The 22,660-nt window shown below is 50.7% G+C and overlaps 1 protein-coding gene across 2 annotated transcripts in view; it reads left to right on the top strand.

Annotated features, from left to right (window-relative positions):
• DOCK3 (dedicator of cytokinesis 3) overlaps nucleotides 1-19,555 on the top strand; it is a 266,665-nt gene extending 247,110 nt beyond the window's left edge. The window contains exons 48-54 of one of the 2 annotated variants that reach the window (XM_065933597.1): nucleotides 193-331; nucleotides 848-995; nucleotides 6,946-7,046; nucleotides 8,228-8,315; nucleotides 17,550-17,672; nucleotides 18,187-18,269; nucleotides 19,039-19,555. In XM_065933597.1, coding sequence (XP_065789669.1) covers nucleotides 193-331; nucleotides 848-995; nucleotides 6,946-7,046; nucleotides 8,228-8,315; nucleotides 17,550-17,672; nucleotides 18,187-18,269; nucleotides 19,039-19,548 — 1,192 coding nt within the window. In that variant the 3' untranslated portion in view covers nucleotides 19,549-19,555. Of the gene's footprint in view, nucleotides 1-192; nucleotides 332-847; nucleotides 996-6,927; nucleotides 7,047-8,227; nucleotides 8,316-17,549; nucleotides 17,673-18,186; nucleotides 18,270-19,038 lie in introns of both variants that reach the window. The other variant, XM_065933599.1, reaches the window with a different exon arrangement.
• Nucleotides 19,556-22,660: the final 3,105 nt, after the last annotated feature.

Genomic DNA, 22,660 nt, shown 5'->3' with positions numbered 1-22,660 from the left:
AGGGTGGGGTTCAGGACGGCTCCAGGCCTCAGACAGGTATGAAAATTGGCTATGGAACCTTCCCAACCAGAGAGGCTGGGGCTTGGGGATGACTGTTTTACACACACCCATCCATGACTCTTGCCCCCACTGCCTAGCAAAGCGTCTCAGCTCCAGCTCTGACTCCTGGCCGTCTCCCACTCTTGTCCGCAGCCCCATGAACTTGATGGGCACCGGCCGCCATTCATCGTCCTCCCTCTCCTCACATGCATCTAGCGAAGCTGGGAACGTGGTGATGCTGGGCGACAGCTCCATGGGCGAGGCTCCTGAAGACCTGTACCACCACATGCAGGTACCTGAGCGGTCCAGGAAGAACGGGCCAGGGCACTGTACCCGGAGGACTCAGCTCTCTGCTGGCTGGTCTGGCCTGAGGACTGGTGCTGCTGCCTAGTTCTCCAGTTTCTGAATTCAGAATACCCAGAGCTAGCAGAATGGCCTTCCCTCCACACTTCCCCGTGTTGCACTTCCCAGGCCTTATTTCCCAAGAAGGAACTCTGCCTTCAGTCCTGGCTGCTCTTAGAGATCCCATGGGAAAGCTCCTCTGCCAAATTGCCCTCCTGCCTGGCATTCCTGATGACTCAGTCCAGTCTCCTCCATGGGTACCATCACTAGAGTCTACCCAGCAGCCCTGTTCCATCGGAGTTATAGCTGACCCCTAGTGCTGGCCATCAGCCTGGCCTTCATCAGGGCACGGGTACAGCATCAGACCCTGGGTCTGGGCACCTGGTGGCATGAAGAAGCCAACTCGGCCAGTCCTACCATCCTGGCCGTTTGGACCTCTATCCTGCTAATTTTTCTCCCTTTGCAGCTCGCGTATCCCAACCCCAGGTACCAGGGCTCAGTCACCAACGTCTCTGTTCTGTCCTCGTCCCAGGCAAGCCCTTCTTCCTCCAGCCTGAGTTCCACTCACTCAGCACCATCCCAGATGATTACCTCTGCCCCTTCCAGTGCCCGAGGTAAGGACGGCAGGGCGCTGCTCGCAGAAGGGAGAGGAGAGAGCCTCATGGGCGCTCCTCTCATCTGTGGCTATGTCTCTGAAAGCGGCCCTGTGACTTAGTGAGTGCTCACCTGTGCTTTTAGCATCAGGGACTCGAGGGCTCTTACCTCCATATTTTTTTCTCTGGCTTCAGACCCTGCTCGGGCAGTGGCTGCAGCTGTGATGCAGTGAGGTAGCCAGCCAACACATCTCCACTTCAGTAAGAGGACACACAGCCCAGGAGAAGGCGCAGCTCTTTCTCACTGGAGTGTTTGTGAGGATAGAGCACAAAGTTAAGGCAAAAGTGAGTTTTGTCTTGAGTGATCAAACATGATGAAAAGGTATGAAAACTAAATGTGAAGACTAAAATTAAGCCTGGAAAACATTATTCTAAGTGGTAGCAGCAACCAAAAAACTTTGTTCAGCTGAGAAAGGCTTAATCAGGAGAGATGGCTCTGTAAAAGGCTACTTGTTATTATTGCTTGATTTCTTATTCAATTGAATAAATACTGTTCTCTGAGAGGCAGCAGCTTTTTCCGACTCTAGTTCCTGCAGTCAAGCTTGGTCCTCTGTCCTTTTAGATAGAGCTGCTTGCAGTGGAATGGAAATTAGCTGTGGTGACTTAACCTGGTGCCCCCGAGGTGGACTGTGTAGCACAGCGGCAGTAGCCAGCTACCGGCTGTTGCTTCCAGGCTTCAGACAGATGGAGTCTGTTCTTCTCAATATTATGAAGACAGGGAAATAACACAGATGTTTGACATAGATGATCATTAGGGGGGGGAAAAAAAAAAAAACCTCTTCTTTCAAAGCACACAAACCTGAATGAAAAGAAGTTGCTTAGTTGTGTCTGACTTTTTGCAGCCCCATGGACTATAGCCTCCCAGGCTCCTCTGTCCATGGAATTCTCCAGGCAAGAATACTGGAGTGGATTGCCATTCCCTTCTCCGGGGGATCTTCCTGACCCAGGGATCAAACCTGAATCTCCTGCATTGCAGGCAGATTCTTTATCATCTGAGTCATCCATGGCCCACAGTAGGAGTGATGAAGAGAGAGATGCAGTGGTCAGTGGGGCCATTGGGAAAAACCTCAACAGACAGCAGAAGGAGGGTTGAGGTCACAACAAGAGCAATTACAGACTTTCCCCAACACTGGCCCAGCCCCTCATTTCCTGTGGAAGAAAACAGGTCTGACCGGGGAATTAAGTCCATCCCATCAGTTGGTAGCCAAGTAGAATTTGGAGCTTTGAGTCTTTACACTCACAAGCCCCCAGTCCGGTGCCCATTCCACTTTGGTGATTGCCTTCCCAGCGTGGACTAAGGTGCTAAAAAAGGGTAGCCAGCATCTGGGAGCAGGTATTTCTAGTGTGAAAGATAAGAAATGACCCACCCAATGGTACACCTGGAAGATGTGTCAGTGTGTGAGGGCTGCAGACACAGAGAAGGGACGGTGATTTGTATTGGTAAAGAAGGCACATGAAAAGGTGGTTTGAGGAAGGAATAGGAAGGAAACTCTGAGAAGTAGGCTGTGACTACTCTAGTGCGGGTTAGCATTTGCAGTGTCTAGTGAGAGCTCCTGAACAAAGCTGCAGAATCAGATTTTGTAATCTAATCTATTGTGTGGGTTCTTTCCTAACCTGAACACTGTCTCAGATATACTCAGCCACATCTAAGTCTTCATCTGGGTATTGTTGCTGAAGTCAGATCTCTGACCCATGATTGTTGATAAAAAAAAAAAAAAAAAAACAAAGGCAGCCAGGGGTGAGCATTGTACCTCACTTCCACTCTTGAGTGCTCAGATACTTCCTCTAGGCAGTGCCCGGTACTCGGTGCCTGGAGAGGACAAAGACGCCATCAGGGACCTCACAGGCTGGCTGGTACCACCTTTGTCCTTCCAGCTAACTGTTTACTGGTGTATTCACTCATCAAGCTTTTATGAGTACTAAGTGAGAAGGGGGCATTGCTCTTGCACGATCAGAGTTGAATAGAGAGAAGTTATGTTCTCCCTGTTTGGAAGTAATCCCTCTTTATTTCAGATGACTTGGTTATCAATTGTTGTTGTTGTTCAGTTGCTAAGTCATGTCTGACTCTGCGACCCTGTGTGTAAAACCGCCCACCAAACCTTAGTGACTCGAAACAATTTATTATCATCTCACGTGGTTCTGTGGGTTGACAGGGCTTCCTGAGTGAGTTCTCAGTTGCAGTCCCCCATGAGCTTGCTGTCAGATGTCACTGGGGGCTGGAGTCATCCCAAGACTCAACTAAACTGGACATCCAAGACAGCTCTCTCACATGGCTGGCAGTCAGCAGTGCCTGTCCGCCAGGAGTTCAGCTGAGGCTGTCAACCTGATTCCCTACGTATGACCTCTCTGTCGCTTGAGGTTCTCACAGCATGCAGCTGACTTTGCCCAGAGCAAGCATTCCAAGACACCAGGCAAAAGCTGCAGGGCTTCTTACTCCCCAGCCTTGAAAGTCCCAGAACATCCTTTTTGCCACATTCTGTCAGTTAATGCCATCACTGAGGCCAGCCCAAATAGCAGGGTAAAGAATAAGACTGCACCTCATGATGTGAGGATGACGTGTGTGTTTTAGGGAGAGAAGGCATCGATCGTACCCTTGTCTGGAGATAAGCCATCATGATGGCCAAACTCCAGAATATCATACAATGAAAGGCTGATAGAAAAGTAACCAAATGGTTAACTAGGTGGTGGTTGGTGGTTTAGTCACCAAGTCGTGTCCGACTCTTGCAGCCTCATGAACTGTAGCCCACCAGGCTCCTCTGTCCATGGGATTTTCCAGGCAAGAATACTGGAGTGGATTGCCATTTCCTTCTCCAAGGTTAACTAGAACTGGACCCAAAGCAGGGTACTGTGATAAGAGCAGAGGCTGTTAATAAAGAGCAGGCAGTCACTTCTAGGCTACAGCATCGATTCAATCCATGTGCAGGCCCATCCGGAGAAAACCGTGGGTCCGGCAAGTGTCAGGCCTACATGCAAGAGAAGATAAAGACCAGACCCAGTGTCATAGAGCAAGACTGAATTTGTTATTGTTTAGTCGCATGGACTGTAGCCCGCCTGGCTCCTTTGTCCATGGGATTTCCCAGGCAAGAATACTGGAGTGGGTTGCCATTTCCTTCTCCAGGGGATCTTCCCAACCAGGGATTGAACCCATGTCTCCTGCATTGGCAGGAGGATTCTTTACCACTGAGCCACCTGGGAGGCCCAAAATGTGGTAGATGCAGTAGTAGGTGCACTGGGCGCACAGAAGAAATGGGATGGCCCACGCTGGGGTTTGTGTCTGATGTTACAGATGAAGGGAGGGCTTTCATGGAGAAACTGTTCCAGAGTCCTTTCCATTGGAGTCACTTTCCCCACTCCCAGGAGTGGTCATGACACCAATAGCTTCCTTGCTGTGCCCGTTGATGTTCTGCAGTGGTTCTTGTTGCTTTGGAAACCTTCAAGGTGAATGGCCTGCAAGGCACAGTCTTGTAAGTCAGCAGCACCCCCTGGTGGTCAAAAGGCTGAGCGAGGCTAGGAGATTTTGATTGAACCTTGAATATACTCAGGACTTCCCTGGTGGCTCAGATGGTAAAGCGTCCGCCTACAATGTGGGAGACCCGAGTTTGATCCCTGGATTGGGAATATCCTCTGGAGAAGGAAATGGCAACCCACTCCAGTACTCTTGCCTGGAAAATCCCATGGACGGAGGAGCCTGGTAGGCTACAGTCCATGGGCTTGCAGAGTCGGACACGACTGAGCGACTAAACTTTCTTTCTTTTCTTTGAATATACTCAGTCATTCTGGGGACTCAGCCTCCCTGGAGTTCACCAGACTACAACTGAAATAGTTCGGAAGTCCTGTGACACAGAAGCCCTTACGGTATTTAAATGTTTTCACGAAAGTAGCCACCACTCTCACGTACTATGGTTTTGGCTGCCTAGGGAAAATAGCAGTGGGAAGGAAGCTAGAGTTGGAAAATCTAGTGTTTGCACAGAGCACCTGACGTGGATATGAGCCCTCAAGCACAGCCCTTGGGACCTACCAGGTGCTGTCCCTCCAGCCTCGCCCCACAGCGCGTATCAGGATGTTGAGTGCTCAGATCCCGGTTCGGCCTGGTGAGCCAGACTCTGAGCTCTGTCATGTCAGGGACCAGGGCCAAATTGAGCAAGGCAGCATACCATGTTCCAGCCACGTGCCTGGTACAGGATGGGTATGTGACAACGCTACATGCGGGTAGCTCTGTCCAGGGCTGTGGCCAACGAGACCCAGGGAGCCTTCAGAGTTTCTTGCTGGGAAGGCACTGTGAAAATCAGTGGCATTAGGAACCCTTTTCCTCTTTTCTTTACACAGCCATCTTCTTGAGATTTCCTCAGAGCACAAGTTCTGAAAGAAAATATTGATAGGGGAGAAAAGTCACCAAATAGTAGAAATTCAGGCCTAGTTTGTTTTTTGTTTTTTTTTAAAGCGTAGTTTACTCATCCCCTTATCAATGAAGGATGGTTTTTAAAACCAGGCCTTAAAGCGAGTTCTGAGGCTCCACAAACAGTATCACCCAGACCAGCTATGGAGGAAGTTTACATTAATAATAGCTGCATGATTGGTTTCTAGTATGCTGACTTCTTCAACATACTTAAGCCTCATCTTTGGGACTAAAATGAGTATTTAAGATGCATTTCTCAAGAACTCCTGGCCACCTTTTCAGTTGTGCCCTGACAATGCCTAGAGGGCACCCCCACAAGAAGGCCCACGCAGAGCCTGCAGAGCTGCAGGTTCACCATGTTAGAGGAGCTTCACTAAGAGAAACCACACAGAGGGAGTTTACCCACTTGAGCCAGCCAGAGGCTGCCAGGCTGCCAGCAGACAAGTTGACAGGACTGCAGTCCAGTTGACCCTCCCATGAGGGATCCGGAAGACCACACTAGTTTGACATGGACATGCCGCTGTCTGGTACAATGAGATGCACATTTGGAGGGCCTTCTAAATTATATATTCCCAAGGGAAGCCTGCAAGTTTCTTCTCACCACTTCTGTGGAAGGTCCCCTTGAAGACCGCTGGTTGACAGGTTCCTGGGTGTGTGACCATGGCCTGCATCGATGGGGACTAAGCCACACCACATCTGGCTTCTGTAACAGCCCCTCAGTCCTGAGGGGATCTCATAAGCGAAGAGCACGAACCAAGTCAACTCAGGAGCCTGGGTTAAGGCCCCACAAGTCCCAGAGTAGCTCCATGACTCCCGCGTTCACTGAAGGGCAAGTCTCAGAGTGAGGAGCCCCGGAGAGTCCCCTGTGTGCAGGGCCCCGGGCCCCGAGCCACTTGGGCTGAGTCTGAGTAAGATGGCCAGGAAGGCAGAGGCCAGGCACAGGAGGCCTGGAATCTGGGGAAAGGTGGTAGGGGCCAGCTGAGACAGGGCCAGTGGTATCTGGAGGAGGTAAGTGTGTGGAAACCGTGTCCAGTAAAAACCGTGCCTCTCTGTTACCTGAGTGTGTCTGTTTCTGTGTGATGGCTCCATTGCAAGCTGTCCTGGGCCCACGCTTGGGCCCTGAGAGAGCCCAACACCCAGGCCACCCCCATTTCCCCTGAGTGTCGGAGACGCAGGGCTCCCAGGGCCCCAACTCCAACCCCCAGCTCTCCTCACGATCTGCCCCGGAGCAGGGACACGGGGCCACGTCAGCGAGTCCACATCACCCTAGTCTGCAATGTGCCTGCCTCGGCTGGGATGCCCAGTGCAGCCCCCTCCTCCCCCACCACCACCTAACCACCAGGCCCCACTCCACTCCTCCTGTGCTTGCCGCGCTCATCCTCACCCCAGCTGCAAGGGGACGCCGACCCTGGGTCGCTGGCTCCCCGGGATGCATGCCCTCTGGGCCCTCCGTCTGTGGCGTGTCATCTGTGCGTGATTGTTCTCACTTGGTTACAGGCTCTCCCTCTCTGCCAGATAAGTACCGCCATGCCCGGGAAATGATGCTGCTGCTGCCCACGCCCCGGGACCGCCCGAGCAGCGCCATGTATCCAGCAGCCATCCTGGAGAACGGACAGGTAAGGAGCCAGCCCACTGACCGCCCCCTTTGCTGCGACTGTGCTGGCCTGAACACCCCTCATTGCACTCGCTAGGCTTTCTGCATTGTCTATGCCTCCCTCATGCTGCCGTGAAGACCCTCCTGGATGGGAGCAGCAGTGAATGTGGGGACCAGCATCTGTACTCAGTCCAGACAGAGTACAGCTACGGGCAGAATGGCGGTGGGGTTAGACCCACTACTGTCTGTGTGGCTATCTGTCCTTCTGGCCAGCCTCCTGAACTCCTCATCTAAAAACAACCTAGCAGAGAAAACTGGTTCTTTTCTGTCCAGAGAAGGCAGTGGCAGACATGGATCTAGAGACTGGCCTTCCTCCATGTGTGCATGAAGGACATCCCTAGAGGGGCAAGCTCTGCCTCTTCCATCCATCCATCCATCCATCCATCCATGCATCCATCCGTCTGTCCATCCGTCTGCCCGAAGCCCCTCTCTTCCCGCTGGGACCCTCCCCTCACAATTTGCAGAGCTCTGCAGATGTCTCATATGGGGCCTTGAATAAGAAGCTGCAGCTCCTTCCCCCATCCAGTCTACCCTGCCCTTCTCTCGGGGGCCATGAGGGTCATCTCCAGTGACCGTTACCCAGTCCCAGAGTGCCAGGACCTTCTCAGCTCCCTGTGCCTGGGCAATTCTGCCAGGTGGAAGGAACAGGTCTGCCTGGCAGCTACCCACGGAACAGCGGGCCATGTCTATGACCTCAGGCCTGAGTGCTGCCCTTCCCCTCACAGGGGGATGTGCGTGCGGGGCGTCTCTAGGAGGCCAGACCTGCCAGGGCTCAGGGGTGCGACAGGTCCCTGTATGCTTCCTACCCATGGGTCTGCTGGCAGGACAGGAGGATGCAGTTAGATGCCCTCAGGTGCTAGTGTCCTTGTTGGCCATGTGCGGGACAGCCTGGAGCCCAGCCAGACGCGGGGGGTGGTAGGGGAGCCCCAGACACTGCACAGTTGCACAGGGAAGGACTCGGAGCCAGACAGCATGGACAGTGTTCCAACCAGCCTGACATTCTCAGCACATCTCAAGCATGAACTGTCCCACTGCTTTGATTTTCCTGGTCTGATCCTAGAATGCCCTGGCTCCTGGGGCCCATGACACCCCCAAGATGTAACTGATTGTTGTCACCTTTTGATACGTTTCTCCTTCCCTCAGCTGCCAAACTTCCAGCGGGCCCTGTTCCAGCAAGTGGTTGGAGCCTGCAAACCCTGCAGTGATCCCAATCTGTCTGTGGCCGAAAAAGGTACGATTCCTCTTCCCAGGTGGCAGCCTCTCCTGTCTGTCCCCATTCTGAGCGTCTGACTCTTGTCCCCGAGCACCAGCTGGCCAAGGTTGAGCCATACTTTTAACACCCAGGCCAGTCTGTCTGTCCAGAGTCCTGACCAGTTCCTGTGTTCATCATTTAATCCATGTTTGGCTTGGTGCTGAGGTCTAGATCTTGTTCGTTTGTGTCTCCGGCTCCCCAGGGCCCACCCTCTGAGATGCCCCCAGCTGCCACCTGCCCTGAGCTCGCCTTCATGGAAACTCAGTGGGCACCCACTCCCCAGGGCTCCTCCCCACCAGCCCCAGAACTCAGCAAGCCTTGTGGCTTTGGTCCCTCTCCACTCAGGCCCACGTGGACCTCTCCTTGTTGTTCAGAACAGACCTGTGGCCGAGCACGTCCCCAGGAATAATGAGAAGGACAGGTCATGGCAAAGTGAATTTCCCAGAGACAGTCCCAGGCATCCTGCGGGACTTCAGTCCTCCTTAGCCACCCAGGCCCGCAACAGCTAAGCATCCCTCTTCCACGCTGCAAGTCCATCAGCTGTACCACGAAATCAGGCAATACTTAGAACAGAGGCTGGTTACAAAGAGTGGAGTTCTAATCTACGTTCTGCTCCACGTTCTGCTCCAGCCAGCTGATGGAAGAACCAGACTTGGGCCCATAAAACCCCAGCCCAAAGTCCCAGACATGGAGACCTGAGTTCCTTTTAACACAGGACAGTGCCCGTGTGGGGCCTATGCGCAGCCCACCTGCCACGCGCAAGCAGGCCAAGCATATCGGCCCCTCTCCCTGCAGGTCCCCCCTCCCCCTCCTCCGCCTGGTAACTTGAGGGCACTCTTAGGCCCTAGCAGTACGACCTGCTGGCCCATCAGGACGTGTCCCTCCAAAGCTGCTGTCATGTGGTCATCACACCTCCTCACCACGTGCCGTCTGCTGTCTGCTGTCCCCACTGTCACTGCTCCTTCCTTGCTCAGCGTGGAGGACGCGTCTCCCCATCCCGTTTGAGACCATACCCGGCTCCATGACCTCGGTGCCTGGGAGGCCTCAGTGCCGGGCGCTCGACCACAGCGGGCGTGGAGATAAGATTCTGGCTGAAGACGCCTTCTTAGCCTCAGAGTTGCACATCCCCAAAACACGTGGCTTTCCTGGACCCCTGTACTTGTGCCCCCAAACCGAGCGCTCTTGTGGCTTTGAAGGCCGGGAACCACAGCGGCTTCTCTTTGCCTGAGTTGTGGAGTAGTCACAGATCTAGCCAAGAACTCAGAACTCAGATCTAGCAGACGGGCTCAGAGCTCAAGTGGGTGCTGGCGGCCAGACCAGGACCTGACACCCACCAGACCCAGATGAGCTTCAGGCTTCAGACCGAGCTGCAGCAAGAAGCCCGGATATGCCCACCCACTGTGTGTGGGGAGGAAAGAGGGTTGTCTCAGAGCCAAGGCTGAGCCCAGAGCAAGCGCATTTGAGCCACAGGCCAGAGCTTAGTAGGCAGTGGGCTAGACATTTGCCTTGGGGGACCCAGAGCCAGAGTTATAACTCCCCAGGTCTCTGCTGGCTCCTTCAGAGCAGGAGCTGTGGGCACTTCTCACCATTCTCTCATCGTCGGGATCTTGAGTCCCACGAGGGCTCCACTTCTCACCTTCATGGATCTCTTTCCCAGGCAGTGGCTCCCAGACCAGGCCAGCTGACCCTCAAGGCTGCCGTGCACAGGGGACCTCAGACTGGTGGTGGTCCACAGCAGAGAGAGAAAAGGCCAGGACACAGCGGGCATCGCTGCTCTTCTCCTAGGATAGGTGCTGCATCTGAGATTCTCCACTAACCCCTATGCACTGGTGTGTGTGCGTGCATACTCACTCACGGCCGACTCTTTGCAACCCCATGGACTGTTGCCTGCCAGGCTCCTCTGTCCATGGGATTATACAGGCAAGAATACTGGAGTGGGTTGCATTTCCTTCTCCAGGGGATCTTCCCGATCCAGGGATCAAACCCTTGATCTTTTGCATCTCCGGCATTGGCAGGCAGGTTCTTTACCACTGAGCCACCCAGGAAGCCCTGGTGCTGTATGGCAGAGGTTCACTGGCCTCACTGGTCAACAGGAGGCCTAGGGTAAGCTGGATGGTTTCTGGTTGACGTGGAGTGACTCTGGCGGGTGCCTTTTGTAAACCACTGCAGCCTTACCAGCTTTCTTCCCCTCTAGCGTTCCTGCCTGCTGTTTACTTTGGGTGCTTGTGGGTGAATTTGTGCAGTCCCACTCTTCTTCTAGGGCCAGGATGTGCACATGAGCACTCAGGCTGTCAGAGCCCCTTTGGGGAAACTGCCCAGACGTGCCTTCAAGCTTCTTTTTTTTTTAAATTATTATTTTTTTTATTTTTCAGGGGGTTTTGTCATACATTGATGTGAATCAGCCATAGAGTTACACGAATTCCCCATCCCGGTCCCCCCTCCCACCTCCCTCTCCACCCGATTCCTCTGGATCTTCCCAGCCCAACAGGCCCGAGCACTTGACTCATGCCTCCCACCTGGGCTGGTGGTCTGTTTCACCACAGATAATATACATGCTGTTCTTTCGAAACATCCCACCCTCCCCTTCTCCCACAGAGTTCAAAAGTCTGTTCTGTACTTCTGTGTCTCTTCTTCTGCCCTGCATATAGGGCCATCGTTACCATCTTTCTAAATTCCGTATATATGTGTTAGTATACTGTAATGTTCTTTATCTTTCTGGCTCACCTCACTCTGTATAATGGGCTCCAGTTTCATCCATTTCATTAAAACTGATTCAAATGAATTCTTTTTAACGGCTGAGTAATATTCCATGGTGTATATGTACCACAGCTTCCTTATCCATTCATCTGCTGATGGGCATCTAGGTTGCTTCCATGTCCTGGCTATTATAAACAGTGCTGCGATGAACATTGGGGTGCACGTGTCTCTTTCAGATCTGGATTCCTCAGTGTGTATGCCCAGAAGTGGTATTGCTGGGTCATATGGTAGTTCTATTTCCAGTTTTTTAAGAAATCTCCACACTGTTTTCCATAGTGGCTGTACTAGTTTGCATTCCCACCAACAGTGTAAGAGGGTTCCCTTTTCTCCACACCCTCTCCAGCATTTATTGCTTGTAGACTTTTGGATAGCAGCCATCCTGACTGGCGTGTAATGGTACCTCATTGTGGTTTTGATTTGCATTTCTCTGATAATGAGCGATGTGGAGCATCTTTTCATGTGTTTGTTAGCCATCTGTATGTCTTCTTTGGAGAAATGTCTGTTTAGTTCTTTGGCCCATTTTTTGATTGGGTCATTTATTTTTCTGGAATTGAGCTTCAGGAGTTGCTTGTATATTTTTGAGATTAATCCTTTGTCTGTTTCCTCATTTGCTATTATTTTCTCCCAATCTGAGGGCTGTCTTTTCACCTTACTTATAGTTTCCTTTGTTGTGCAAAAGCTTTTAAGTTTCATTAGGTCCCATTTGTTTATTTTTGCTTTTATTTCCAATATTCTGGGAGGTGGGTCATAGAAGATCTTGCTGTGATTTATGTCAGAGAGTGTTTTGCCTATGTTCTCCTCTAGGAGTTTTATAGTTTCTGGTCTTACATTTAGATCTTTAATCCATTTTGAGTTTATTTTTGTGTATGGTGTTAGAAAGTGTTCTAGTTTCATTCTTTTACAAGTGGTTGACCAGTTTTCCCAGCACCACTTGTTAAAGAGATTGTCTTTTTTCCATTGTATATCCTTGCCTCCTTTGTCAAAGATAAGGTGTCCATAGGTTCGTGGATTTATCTCTGGGCTTTCTGTTCTGTTCCATTGATCTATATTTCTGTCTTTGTGCCAGTACCATACTGTCTTGATGACTGTGGCTTTGTAGTAGAGTCTGAAGTCAGGCAGGTTGATTCCTCCAGTTCCATTCTTCTTTCTCAAGATTACTTTGGCTATTCGAGGTTTTTTGTATTTCCATACAAATTGTGAAATTATTTGTTCTAGTTCTGTGAAAAATACCGTTGGTAGCTTGATAGGGATTGCATTGAATCTATAGATTGCTTTGGGTAGAATAGCCATTTTGACAATATTGATTCTTCCAATCCATGAACACGGTATGTTTCTCCATCTGTTTGTGTCCTCTTTGATTTCTTTCATCAATGTTTTATAGTTTTCTCTGTATAGGTCTTTTGTTTCTTTAGGTAGATATACTCCTAAGTATTTTATTCTTTTTGTTGCAATGGTGAATGGTATTGTTTCCTTAATTTCTCTTTCTGTTTTTTCATTGTTAGTATATAGGAATGCAAGGGATTTCTGTGTGTTAATTTTATATCCTGCAACTTTACTATATTCATTGATTAGCTCTAGTAATTTTCTGGAAGAGTCTTTAGGGTTTTCTATGTAGAGGATCATGTCATCTGCAAACAGCGAGAGTTTCACTTCTTCTTTTCCTATCTGGATTCCTTTTACGTCTTTTTCTGCTCTGATTGCTGTGGCCAAAACTTCCAACACTATGTTGAATAGTAGTGGTGAGAGTGGGCATCCTTGTCTTGTTCCTGATTTCAGAGGAAATGCTTTCAATTTTTCACCATTGAGGGTGATGCTTGCTGTGGGTTTGTCATATATAGCTTTTATTATGTTGAGGTATGTTCCTTCTATTCCTGCTTTCTGGAGAGTTTTAATCATAAATGAGTGTTGAATTTTGTCAAAGGCTTTCTCTGCATCTATTGAGATAATCATATGGTTTTTATCTTCCAATTTGTTAATGTGGTGTATTACGTTGATCGATTTGCGGATATTAAAGAATCCTTGCATTCCTGGGATAAAGCCCACTTGGTCATGGTGTATGATTTTTTTAATATGTTGTTGGATTCTGTTTGCTAGAATTTTGTTAAGGATTTTTGCATCTATGTTCATCAGTGATATTGGCCTGTAGTTTTCTTTTTTTGTGGCATCTTTGTCTGGTTTTGGAATTAGGGTGATGGTGGCCTCATAGAATGAGTTTGGAAGTTTACCTTCATCTGCAATTTTCTGGAAGAGTTTGAGTAAGATAGGTGTTAGCTCTTCTCTAAATTTTTGGTAGAATTCAGCTGTGAAGCCATCTGGTCCTGGGCTTTTGTTTGCTGGAAGATTTTTGATTACAGTTTCGATTTCCTTGCTTGTGATGATTCTGTTAAGATCTTCTATTTCTTCCTGGTTCAGTTTTGGAAAGTTATACTTTTCTAAGAATTTGTCCATTTCATCCAAGTTGTCCATTTTATTGGCATAGAGCTGCTGGTAGTAGTCTCTTATGATCCTTTGGATTTCAGTGTTGTCTGTTGTGATCTCACCCTTTTCATTTCTTATTTTGTTAATTTGGTTCTTCTCTCTTTGTTTCTTAATGAGTCTTGCTAATGGTTTGTCAATTTTGTTTATTTTTTCAAAAAACCAGCTTTTAGCTTTGTTGATTTTTGCTATGGTCTCTTTAGTTTCTTTTGCATTTATTTCTGCCCTAATTTTTAAGATTTCTTTCCTTCTGCTAACCCTGGGGTTCTTCATTTCTTCCTTCTCTAATTGCTTTAGGTGTAGAGTTAGGTTATTTATCTGGCTTTTTTCTTGTTTCTTGATGTAAGCCTGTAATGCTATGAACCTTCCCCTTAGCACTGCTTTTACAGTGTCCCATAGGTTTTGGGTTGTTGTGCTTTCATTTTCATTCATTTCTATACACATTTTGATTTCTTTTTTGATTTCTTCTATGATTTGTTGGTTATTCAGAAGTGTGTTATTTAGCCTCCATATGTTTGAATTTTTAACAATTTTTTTCCTGTAATTGAGATCTAATCTTACTGCACTGTGGTCAGAAAAGATGACTGGAATGATTTCAATTTTTTTGAATTTTCCAAGACCAGATTTATGGCCCAGGATGTGATCTATTCTGGAGAAGGTTCTGTGTGCGCTTGAGAAAAAGGTGAAGTTGATTGTTTGGGGGTGAAATGTCCTATAAATACCAACTAGGTCTAGCTGGTCCATTGTATCATTTAAGGTTTGTGTTTCCTTATTGATTTTCTGTTTAGTTGATCTATCCATAGTTGTGAGTGGAGTATTAAAGTCTCCCACTATTATTGTGTTACTATTAATTTCCTCTTTCATACTCGTTAGCATTTGCCGTACATATTGCGGTGCTCCTATGTTGGGTGCATATATATTTATAATTGTTATATCTTCTTCTTGGATTGATCCTTTGATCATTATGTAGTGTCCTTCTTTGTCTCTTTTCACATCCTTTATTTGAAAGTCTATTTTATCTGATATGAGTATTGCGACTCCTGCTTTCTTTTGGTCTCCGTTTGCGTGAAATATTTTTTTCCAGCCCTTCACTTTTAGTCTGTATGTGTCTCTGGTTTTGAGGTGGGTCTCTTGTAGACAGCATATATAGGGGTCTTGTTTTTGTATCCATTCAGCCAATCTTTGTCTTTTGGTTGGGGCATTCAACCCATTTACATTTAAGGTAATTATTGATAGGTGTGGACCCGTTGCCATTTACTTTGTTGTTTTGGGTTCACGTTTATTCAACCTTTCTGCATTTCCTGTCTAGAGAAGATCCTTTAGCATTTGTTGAAGAGCTGGTTTGGTGGTGCTGAATTCTCTCAGCTTTTGCTTGTCTGCAAAGCTTTTGAATTCTCCTTCGTATCTGAATGAGATCCTTGCTGGGTACAGTAATCTAGGTTGTAGGTTATTCTCTTTCATTACTTTCAGTATGTCCTGCCATTCCCTTCTGGCCTGGAGGGTTTCTATTGATAGATCAGCTGTTATCCTTATGGGAATCCCTTTGTGTGTTATTTGTTGCTTCTCCCTTGCTGCTTTTAGTATTTGTTCTTTGTGTTTGATCTTTGTTAATTTGATTAATATGTGTCTTGGGGTGTTTCGCCTTGGGTTTATCCTGTTTGGGACTCTCTGGGTTTCTTGGACTTGGGTGGCTATTTCCTTCCCCATTTTAGGGAAGTTTTCAGCTATTATCTCCTCGAGTATTTTCTCATGGCCTTTCTTTTTGTCTTCTTCTTCTGGGACTCCTATGATTTGAATATTGGGGCGTTTCACATTGTCCCAGAGGTCCCTAAGGTTGTCCTCATTTCTTTTGATCCTTTTTTCTTTTTTCCTCTCTGCTTCATTTATTTCCACCATTCTATCTTCTACCTCACTTATCCTATCTTCTGTCTCCGTTATTCTACTCTTGGTTCCCTCCAGAGTGTTTTTGATCTCATTCATTGCATTATTCATTTTTAATTGACTCTTTTTTATTTCTTCTAGGTCTTTATTAAACATTTCTTGCATCTTTTCAATCTTTGTCTCCAGGCTATTTATCTGTAACTCCATTTTGCTTTCAAGATTTTGGATCATTTTTATTATCATTATTCTAAATTCTTTTTCAGGTAGATTCCCTATCTCATCCTCTTTTGTTTGACTTGGTGGAGTTTTTTCATGTTCCTTTACCTGTTGGGTATTTCTTTGCCTTTTCATCTTGTTTAGATTGCTGTGTCTGGAGTGGGCTTTCTGTATTCTGGAGGTCTGTGGTTCCTTTTTATTGTCGCCTTCAAGCTTCTTACTCCTCGAGGTGTGATGGCTTTTCGTGGAGATGGAACTTTTCCTTTGCAGGAGAGGGCGCCTCAGTGCTGAGGACCAGGAAGCTCCTGCTGCATCTTGGGGAGAGCCTGTATGAGAGTAGGCCTGTCCTGATCTCAGGGTGGCTCAGGCTGTCTGGGGGAGGCTTTCTGGTGGAATCCATCTGGCACTCACCAGACAGAATGCTTGTCCACCCAGTCACTGCCTCTCCTCCCTTCCACCCCCGCCGCTGTCAGCCAGTCTGTGAGACTGAGCCACGTTCCTGAGACGGGAGGCTGTGAGGCAGCTGAGTTCTAGTCTGACGTTCTTCACCAGAGAGGAGGACCAGGGTGGACATCTCCCAGCACCTCATCCTTCGACCATGTGGGGCCCAGCCCCTCCTGGCCACATCCTCCTGAAAGGACAGGCTCCTTCCTTCCCAGACCCTCTGAGGTGCCCTTTAGGCAATGGCATTGCATTCCCCACTCAGGACCTGGAGTGGGAAAAGTCCAGTCCCCAGCCTCCTCAACGCCCCCTTTAAGCTGTGACTGCCTCAAAACAAAGCCAGTGGGTCAGCCGCTTGTCTCTCAATACTGAGAGCTCCGTCAGAAAAAGGACATAGTTCTCATCAGTGGCAGTGGTTCTCTAGCAGTTGACCAGTGGCATTCACATATCTGCTGCTGCTCCTCAGACCCCGAGGTCCGGCCATTCCTCCTTTCCCCTTCCCTCCTACAAAGTCCTTCACCTCAGCTATCGCTGAAGGGCCACTGTTCCAGCCCTGAACTCCTTCCCGTCCACAGATGGACACTCTGTGTTACTTTTCGTCCAGGGCCCACTCTATCCACGGCATCCATGACATGTGGGGGCCAGTAACTGGGCCTCTGTATGCTTCAAAGCACCCAGGGGCTCCACCGCCCTCCCTCCTCTCTGGAAGCAGAGGTCCCTGCTGGACCCAGCCTGACCCCTGGCTTCATATTCTTTGCCGCAGCAGGCACCGTATGAATACCAGTCCTGCCTAGAAAACTCCCGAGCATCCCAGGCCCAGCAAGTGGGCTCAGAAGCAGCAGAGGTGGGCAGAGCTTGTAGTTTACCACAGGCTCTTTTAAGGGCCCAGGCCGTGCACCAGCTGTGGACACAGGCATCTTCTGCTGCCGCCCCCATCCTGCTCCCTGCTTCCCCATGGGGCCAGGCCCTAGGAGAGCCCTGACTCTTGACTTCGGTCAGAAGCGGCAGGAGTGCGCAGGCACACCTGTTCTCGCACGTGCTCACCCACCTGCACTCTCCCTCTCCCTCTCCCTCTCTTCTGTCAGTCTTACCAGCCTGTTCCACGCTCCTCACCTCTTTTGTTCTTTTCTCCTCCTGGCAAGGCCAGGAGGCTGCCTCCTTGCTCTTCCTTCCTCTTGGCTTGCCTCCTGCCAAGCACTTTTCAGACAGCAGCTGACTCAGTAGACATCCTCTTCAGTGGCGCCTGCCCCGGCCACTCTCCCCGTGGGCCACCAGCATGTCTTGCTTGGCCAGTGTTTTCTGTCTCAGGAGCTGGCATGCCATGCCCGTGTGCTGTACCAAGTTCATACCTGGAGAAGTCCCAGGCGGTAGTAGAGGACTTCCCCCCTCAGAGGCTGGCTCGAGAAGTAACCTCCCTTCATGCCATCTGTTTTCGCCCTTCAGCGGTGCCAGCAGCCCCCAGCAGCTGGAGCCTGGATAGCGGAGCCCGAGAGGCCCAGCCCTTCCTGTCTGCCCACACGGGGTGCATCCTGGCCCCCCCAGTGCCTCCCCGAAGCCTGCTGCATGGTAAGAAGACCTCCAGCGGGTCCCCCAGGTAGTCCCCAGTCTCAGATCCTGCTCAGGGGTGAGGGCAGGAGCCCCCCGGGCTGAGACGACCAGCCGACTCCGCTGAGTAAAGAACCCCCCCACCACAGCCTTGGGGTCAGTGAGGTCTCCAGGTGCAGCAGGTACACTCAGTAAGGCCTTTCTGAGCGCGGAGGCTGAAGACGTCGGAAGTGACTGTGCCCAGCGTGAGACTCCTCAGGCTGTCATCGCCCACAGCAGGCAGAGGGCCGCTGCTGTCTGTGGTCTGTATTCTGTGGGCTCTGATGTGCTCGGACTTCTCCATCTCCTGTGTGGCACGGGTGTCTTTACTCCAGCAGCCTGTGTTTTGGAGAACGTCAGTGAAGAGAGATTTTCCCGTGGCCACCAGTGCCAAGGGGTCGCGGGAGACTCCTGTCCGTGCAGTTGGCCCGGCAGCTCTGCTGTGATGCAGCCCGAGAAGGGCCCAGCTGAGGCTCCGCTTCTGTGTCCTCTGCAGGTCATTACTCCCTACACTTCGACGCCTTCCACCACCCCTTGGGTGACACCCCCCCAGCACTCCCCGCCCGGACCTTGCGCAAGGTAATGTTCTGAGGCGACAGCCCCCAGGCTGTGAGGGGAGAGACCCCTGAGGTCTGCCTGCCCTGTTCCTCCCGACAGTCCAGCCTGACAGAAGCTGGGGCTGTCGAGAGACATACTTGGGGTACAGGTGACGCACGTGTCCTGTAACAGATGTGATGGGGGTGGGGAGGTCAGAGGGTCCTGCAGACAGCAACACACGGTACCCAGTGTGTGCGCAAAGAGCAGTGAGAAGCCAGGGTGTAGGTATCAACACACCATAGTTCACAATGTGAGCAAATGTTAACTGTGGGAAGTCGTAGAGCACTTTAAACTGGAGTCAAATCAAAACAAGAAGCATCAGATACCAAACCTTTATGCGAAACTCATTAATTTTTCTGCAAATTGGAAAAGACTGTTACAGATTCTAGCAGTAGAAGGCACTCATCTGGTCCATGGCCCACTAGGGTTCTTTCTGCCCTCCCCGACGGGCCTGCAGACCCAGCCCTTCTGTCTGTGACCCTAGAGCCACAGCCAGAAGCCTGGGACCTGGCTTCATGGGGCACAAAGGCAGGGCCATTTTGGGCCCACAGAAATGCAGGTGATTCTAGGGCACCATAGGCTTGCTGGGGCCAGGGAGAAGGCAGGGGCTTGCTGATGGCGAAGCGAGAAACATGCTGTTGATGAGTATTAAAGTTTATTAACATAGGAGACTCCTGGTCTTCTCATCCTGTGGCAGGTATGTCAGCCTGTCTGGAAAGAGGGATTCTCACACTGCCCCCTTCTCTTTCAGTCGCCCCTGCACCCCATCCCAGCCTCCCCAACCAGCCCCCAGTCGGGCCTGGATGGCAGCAACTCTACGCTGTCTGGCAGTGCCAGCAGCGGCGTGTCTTCCCTGAGCGAGAGTAACTTTGGGCACTCCTCGGAGGCCCCTCCTCGAACCGACACCATGGACTCCATGCCAAGCCAGGCCTGGAACGCTGACGAAGACCTTGAGCCACCCTACCTCCCCGTCCACTACAGCCTCTCCGAGTCCGCAGTCCTGGACTCCATCAAGGCACAGCCGTGCCGAAGCCACTCGGCCCCGGGATGTGTCATCCCTCAGGACCCCATGGACCCACCTGCGCTGCCACCCAAGCCCTACCACCCCCGCCTGCCAGCCCTGGAGCACGACGAGGGTGTGCTGCTGCGAGAGGAGGCCGAGAGGCCTCGGGGCCTGCATCGCAAGGCCTCGCTGCCTCCCGGGAGCACCAAGGAAGAGCAGGCACGCATGGCCTGGGAGCACAGCCGAGGGGAACAGTGAGGGGCAGGGAGGCAGCTGGGACACCACCGTCAGTGAGCGGCTTGCCCAACCACCCCGGGTCAGAAAAGCAAGTCCCCCCGCAGAGAGTCCGAGAGGCCTGGCACTCAGGAGAGAACCGCCCCGAGTCTACGTTGTTCTACTGCCGTGAACTCGTGTGTTGCCATGTGCAGAGGCCACAGCAGCATGAAGTGTTGTGGCTTCTCTTTTTATTTCATTTTCTACATTTCCGTTTCTATGGGTTTTCCTCTTTCCTTTGTGCAGTAGATGCTGTCTTCCTCCTGCAGTTTCAGACCACATGGAGCTAGATGGAGGTACTGCACTACAGAACTGATTCGCGGGGCCCCTGGGGCAGAAGCCCAGGCCCTCCCCCCAGGGCAGCAATGCACAGAATGGAAATTGCACTAGGGACCTCTTCCTTTGCTGCATAGACAGAAGAGCTCATGGTTGTATTCAGGGATTGCAGGGACCACGTGGACTATGTCACAGGTGGACAAGGGGGCTACAAGCCATTTTGCACAAATGCCTGCCCACCTGCCTGCTCTTCCACCCAGGAGTGTGCCCCTGAGGGGCTGGCGAGGCCAACCTGCTGGCACAGGCATGGGACAGCCTAACTGCACGCCCAGGGTGCACTGCCAGGCTCCCTTGGGCCAACCCTGCCTCCTCCTCTACTTTGGATTTCCCGTCCATCGTTTTTATTTCTGACCCTTCGCTCCCCTCCACTCTTAACATACCCCATGCCCTGCAGGAGGCCCGTGGTGCATGAATCTGCAGTGGTCTCCTAGTCTCTGGAGCTTGAGTGGGGGGTTGGAGCCAGAGGGACTGCCCTCACCACCTTCCTCCCCGGGCCCAGGCAGCCATGTGTTGAGAGACAAGCTGATAGAGGAGTGAGGCTGGAGTGTGGCAGGGCCGGAAATCCTCTGAGCTTTCAGAAGTGGCCAGCATGCCTGTCCTCCAGCTCCTGAATCAGGGATTTTCAGCACTACCTCTGAGCAGCGGGGTGGCTGCCCAGCCAGGCTCCGAAGGCCTGAGGACTTGCAATCAGGTTCAGCAAGTTCCTGGGTAAAAAGGACAGTTGGCAGGGAGGGGGACTCCTAGAAGCAGAAAGCCACACAGGTTGAATTATCCCCTCCCAGTAGCCAAGTGCATGATCCCAGCTCCAGGCCCATGGGACCACCACTCAGGGTTCAGGGTGAGCAGGAGGGCAGTTTCTCCAGCCTCCGCAGTCTGTTGGGCAGAAGGCAGTGGTGTCTTTATAGGAAACTTTCAGGTCAGGGCACTGATTTTCCTCTTGGTTTATTAGTTGGGGGAATAGGGTGGGGTGGCAATAGTATTTTACCAGGGTGCTTCTAAGTTACTTTTAAAAACTTTACAAAACATTTATTTGCTTGAGTTCACAACTTGACAGTCACAAGGCTGCCTTCTCCTTGTTGAGCAGGTACGTTCTCCCTTAGTTCCTCTTCCACTGGCCCATCTGACTTCCCTCGACTTCCCTGGTTAGGGTGTCTTTCACTTGTAAACAAATGCCAACTTGTTTAACAGGAATGCCAGCAAGTAATTTATGAGCTAAGATGGGGGGCCACGTTACCTTCAGGGAGTCTGGGAGTATTTTATCACCAGTGTGGGTCCTTTCTGATACTTGAAGGGTGACTCCAAGCAGAGTGGGTCAGTCCAGGCAGGCCTGAACCATCTGGTGTTCCCAAGTGTAACAGTCGGGGACTAGCTTTGGATTTCTTAGATAGTTCATATTTTAGGTTTTGGGGCACTCCTGAACCTCAGTCCCTGGACAAGGCAGTCCTCATGTAAGAACACCTTCCTTCTCCACCTGGGGGCATGGGAGGGTAGAGAGGAGAGTGTGGGTTCCTTTGGTCTTGCCTTCTACAGGGTGAGCCAGGTTTGTTTTCCCTCTCCATTTCCCCAAATTCAATGAAAAGGACATATTCCAAATCCCCTTCCTTGAAGAATCAGCCAGTCTGAAGGGAAGTGGGAGGCCAGAGATGAGAATTCTCTGAAAAGATTGTGAAATACTGATTTTCATTCTTTCAAGCTTATTTGTAAATACCTATTTGAATGCTGTGTATTTGTACAGGAATTTGAGCAAAAAATGTATAGAGTGTGCTGTCCAATTGGTATTCAGCCCTATAAATGTGTTTTTAACCTCTGGCATTCTGTGCTTATTTAAAATAAGAAAACTTCTAACCATTTCTTTTGTGTATTTATGTTTAAAATAAGAAGTGACTTAATGGTCTTACCTGTATCAGAAAGCAAAGTTAAAAGAAAAAAAAAAATTTGTACTAGTGTCCCAAAAAAAGTATTTTACTGTATATATTGTGGTAGCATGTTCTCAATCCAGCAAGAATGTGAAGTTTTAGATGTAAATATCTGCCACTTGCCTTCCTCCCTTTCCCCACTCCCTTGACTGCTGTTATGTGAATTAAAGATGAATTCCTGATACTGACCCACTGACTTCACTGACTGGGAGGGAGCAGCGCAAAATGCCCCCTCCAACCCTTGCCGCTGGGCTCCAAGCCCTTTCAGCCCTATAGAAATCTCTTCTCCGTCCTGAGCACAGAGCCAACCTTTCCCACGTCCGGCCTTCAAGCACAGGGAGCCAAGACTTGCACCGGGAAGGAGGGCAGCCGAGGGCCGAGAGCGCTCAGCTGGAAAGCAAGAGAGCGAGGACCAGCCGCCTCGGCCAGGCTCCCGAGGCTTGTGAGTAAAAGGGGGAAGAAGGGGTCTTCCTGGCGGGGGGGGGCCAAACCTCCGAAGCCGCCAATCTCCCAAGTAAGGCGGGATGCTTACGATCTCAAAGCCAGGCAACCAGTCCCGGCCCGGCCTCCCCTCTGAGCTCTGGGAAGACAACCTGGAGGGGAGCCCCCTCCTACGGGCAACCCCTCCTGCCCGACATCTGTCCACCCCGACCGGGTCCTCCTGTCGACCTGTCGGAGCAATCCGGGCTCTCCTCAGCGGTTCCCCAAAGGCTGGTTCCCCAGCCCACGTGGTTCCTTAAGAAAAAGGAAAGAAATCTCTTCAGAGCCTTGCCTGCGGCCGGCCGCCCTCCCTGCCTGTTGGGTTGCGGCTGACCACAGAGCCCCTGACCTGCACCACGAGTCGG

Source organism: Muntiacus reevesi, chromosome 4 (assembly GCF_963930625.1).
Source record: "Muntiacus reevesi chromosome 4, mMunRee1.1, whole genome shotgun sequence".
In the NCBI taxonomy this organism is placed as follows: domain Eukaryota; kingdom Metazoa; phylum Chordata; class Mammalia; order Artiodactyla; family Cervidae; genus Muntiacus; species Muntiacus reevesi.
The sequence above is the reverse complement of the archived record's forward strand: the minus strand, read 5'-3'. Positions and strand labels throughout refer to the sequence as shown.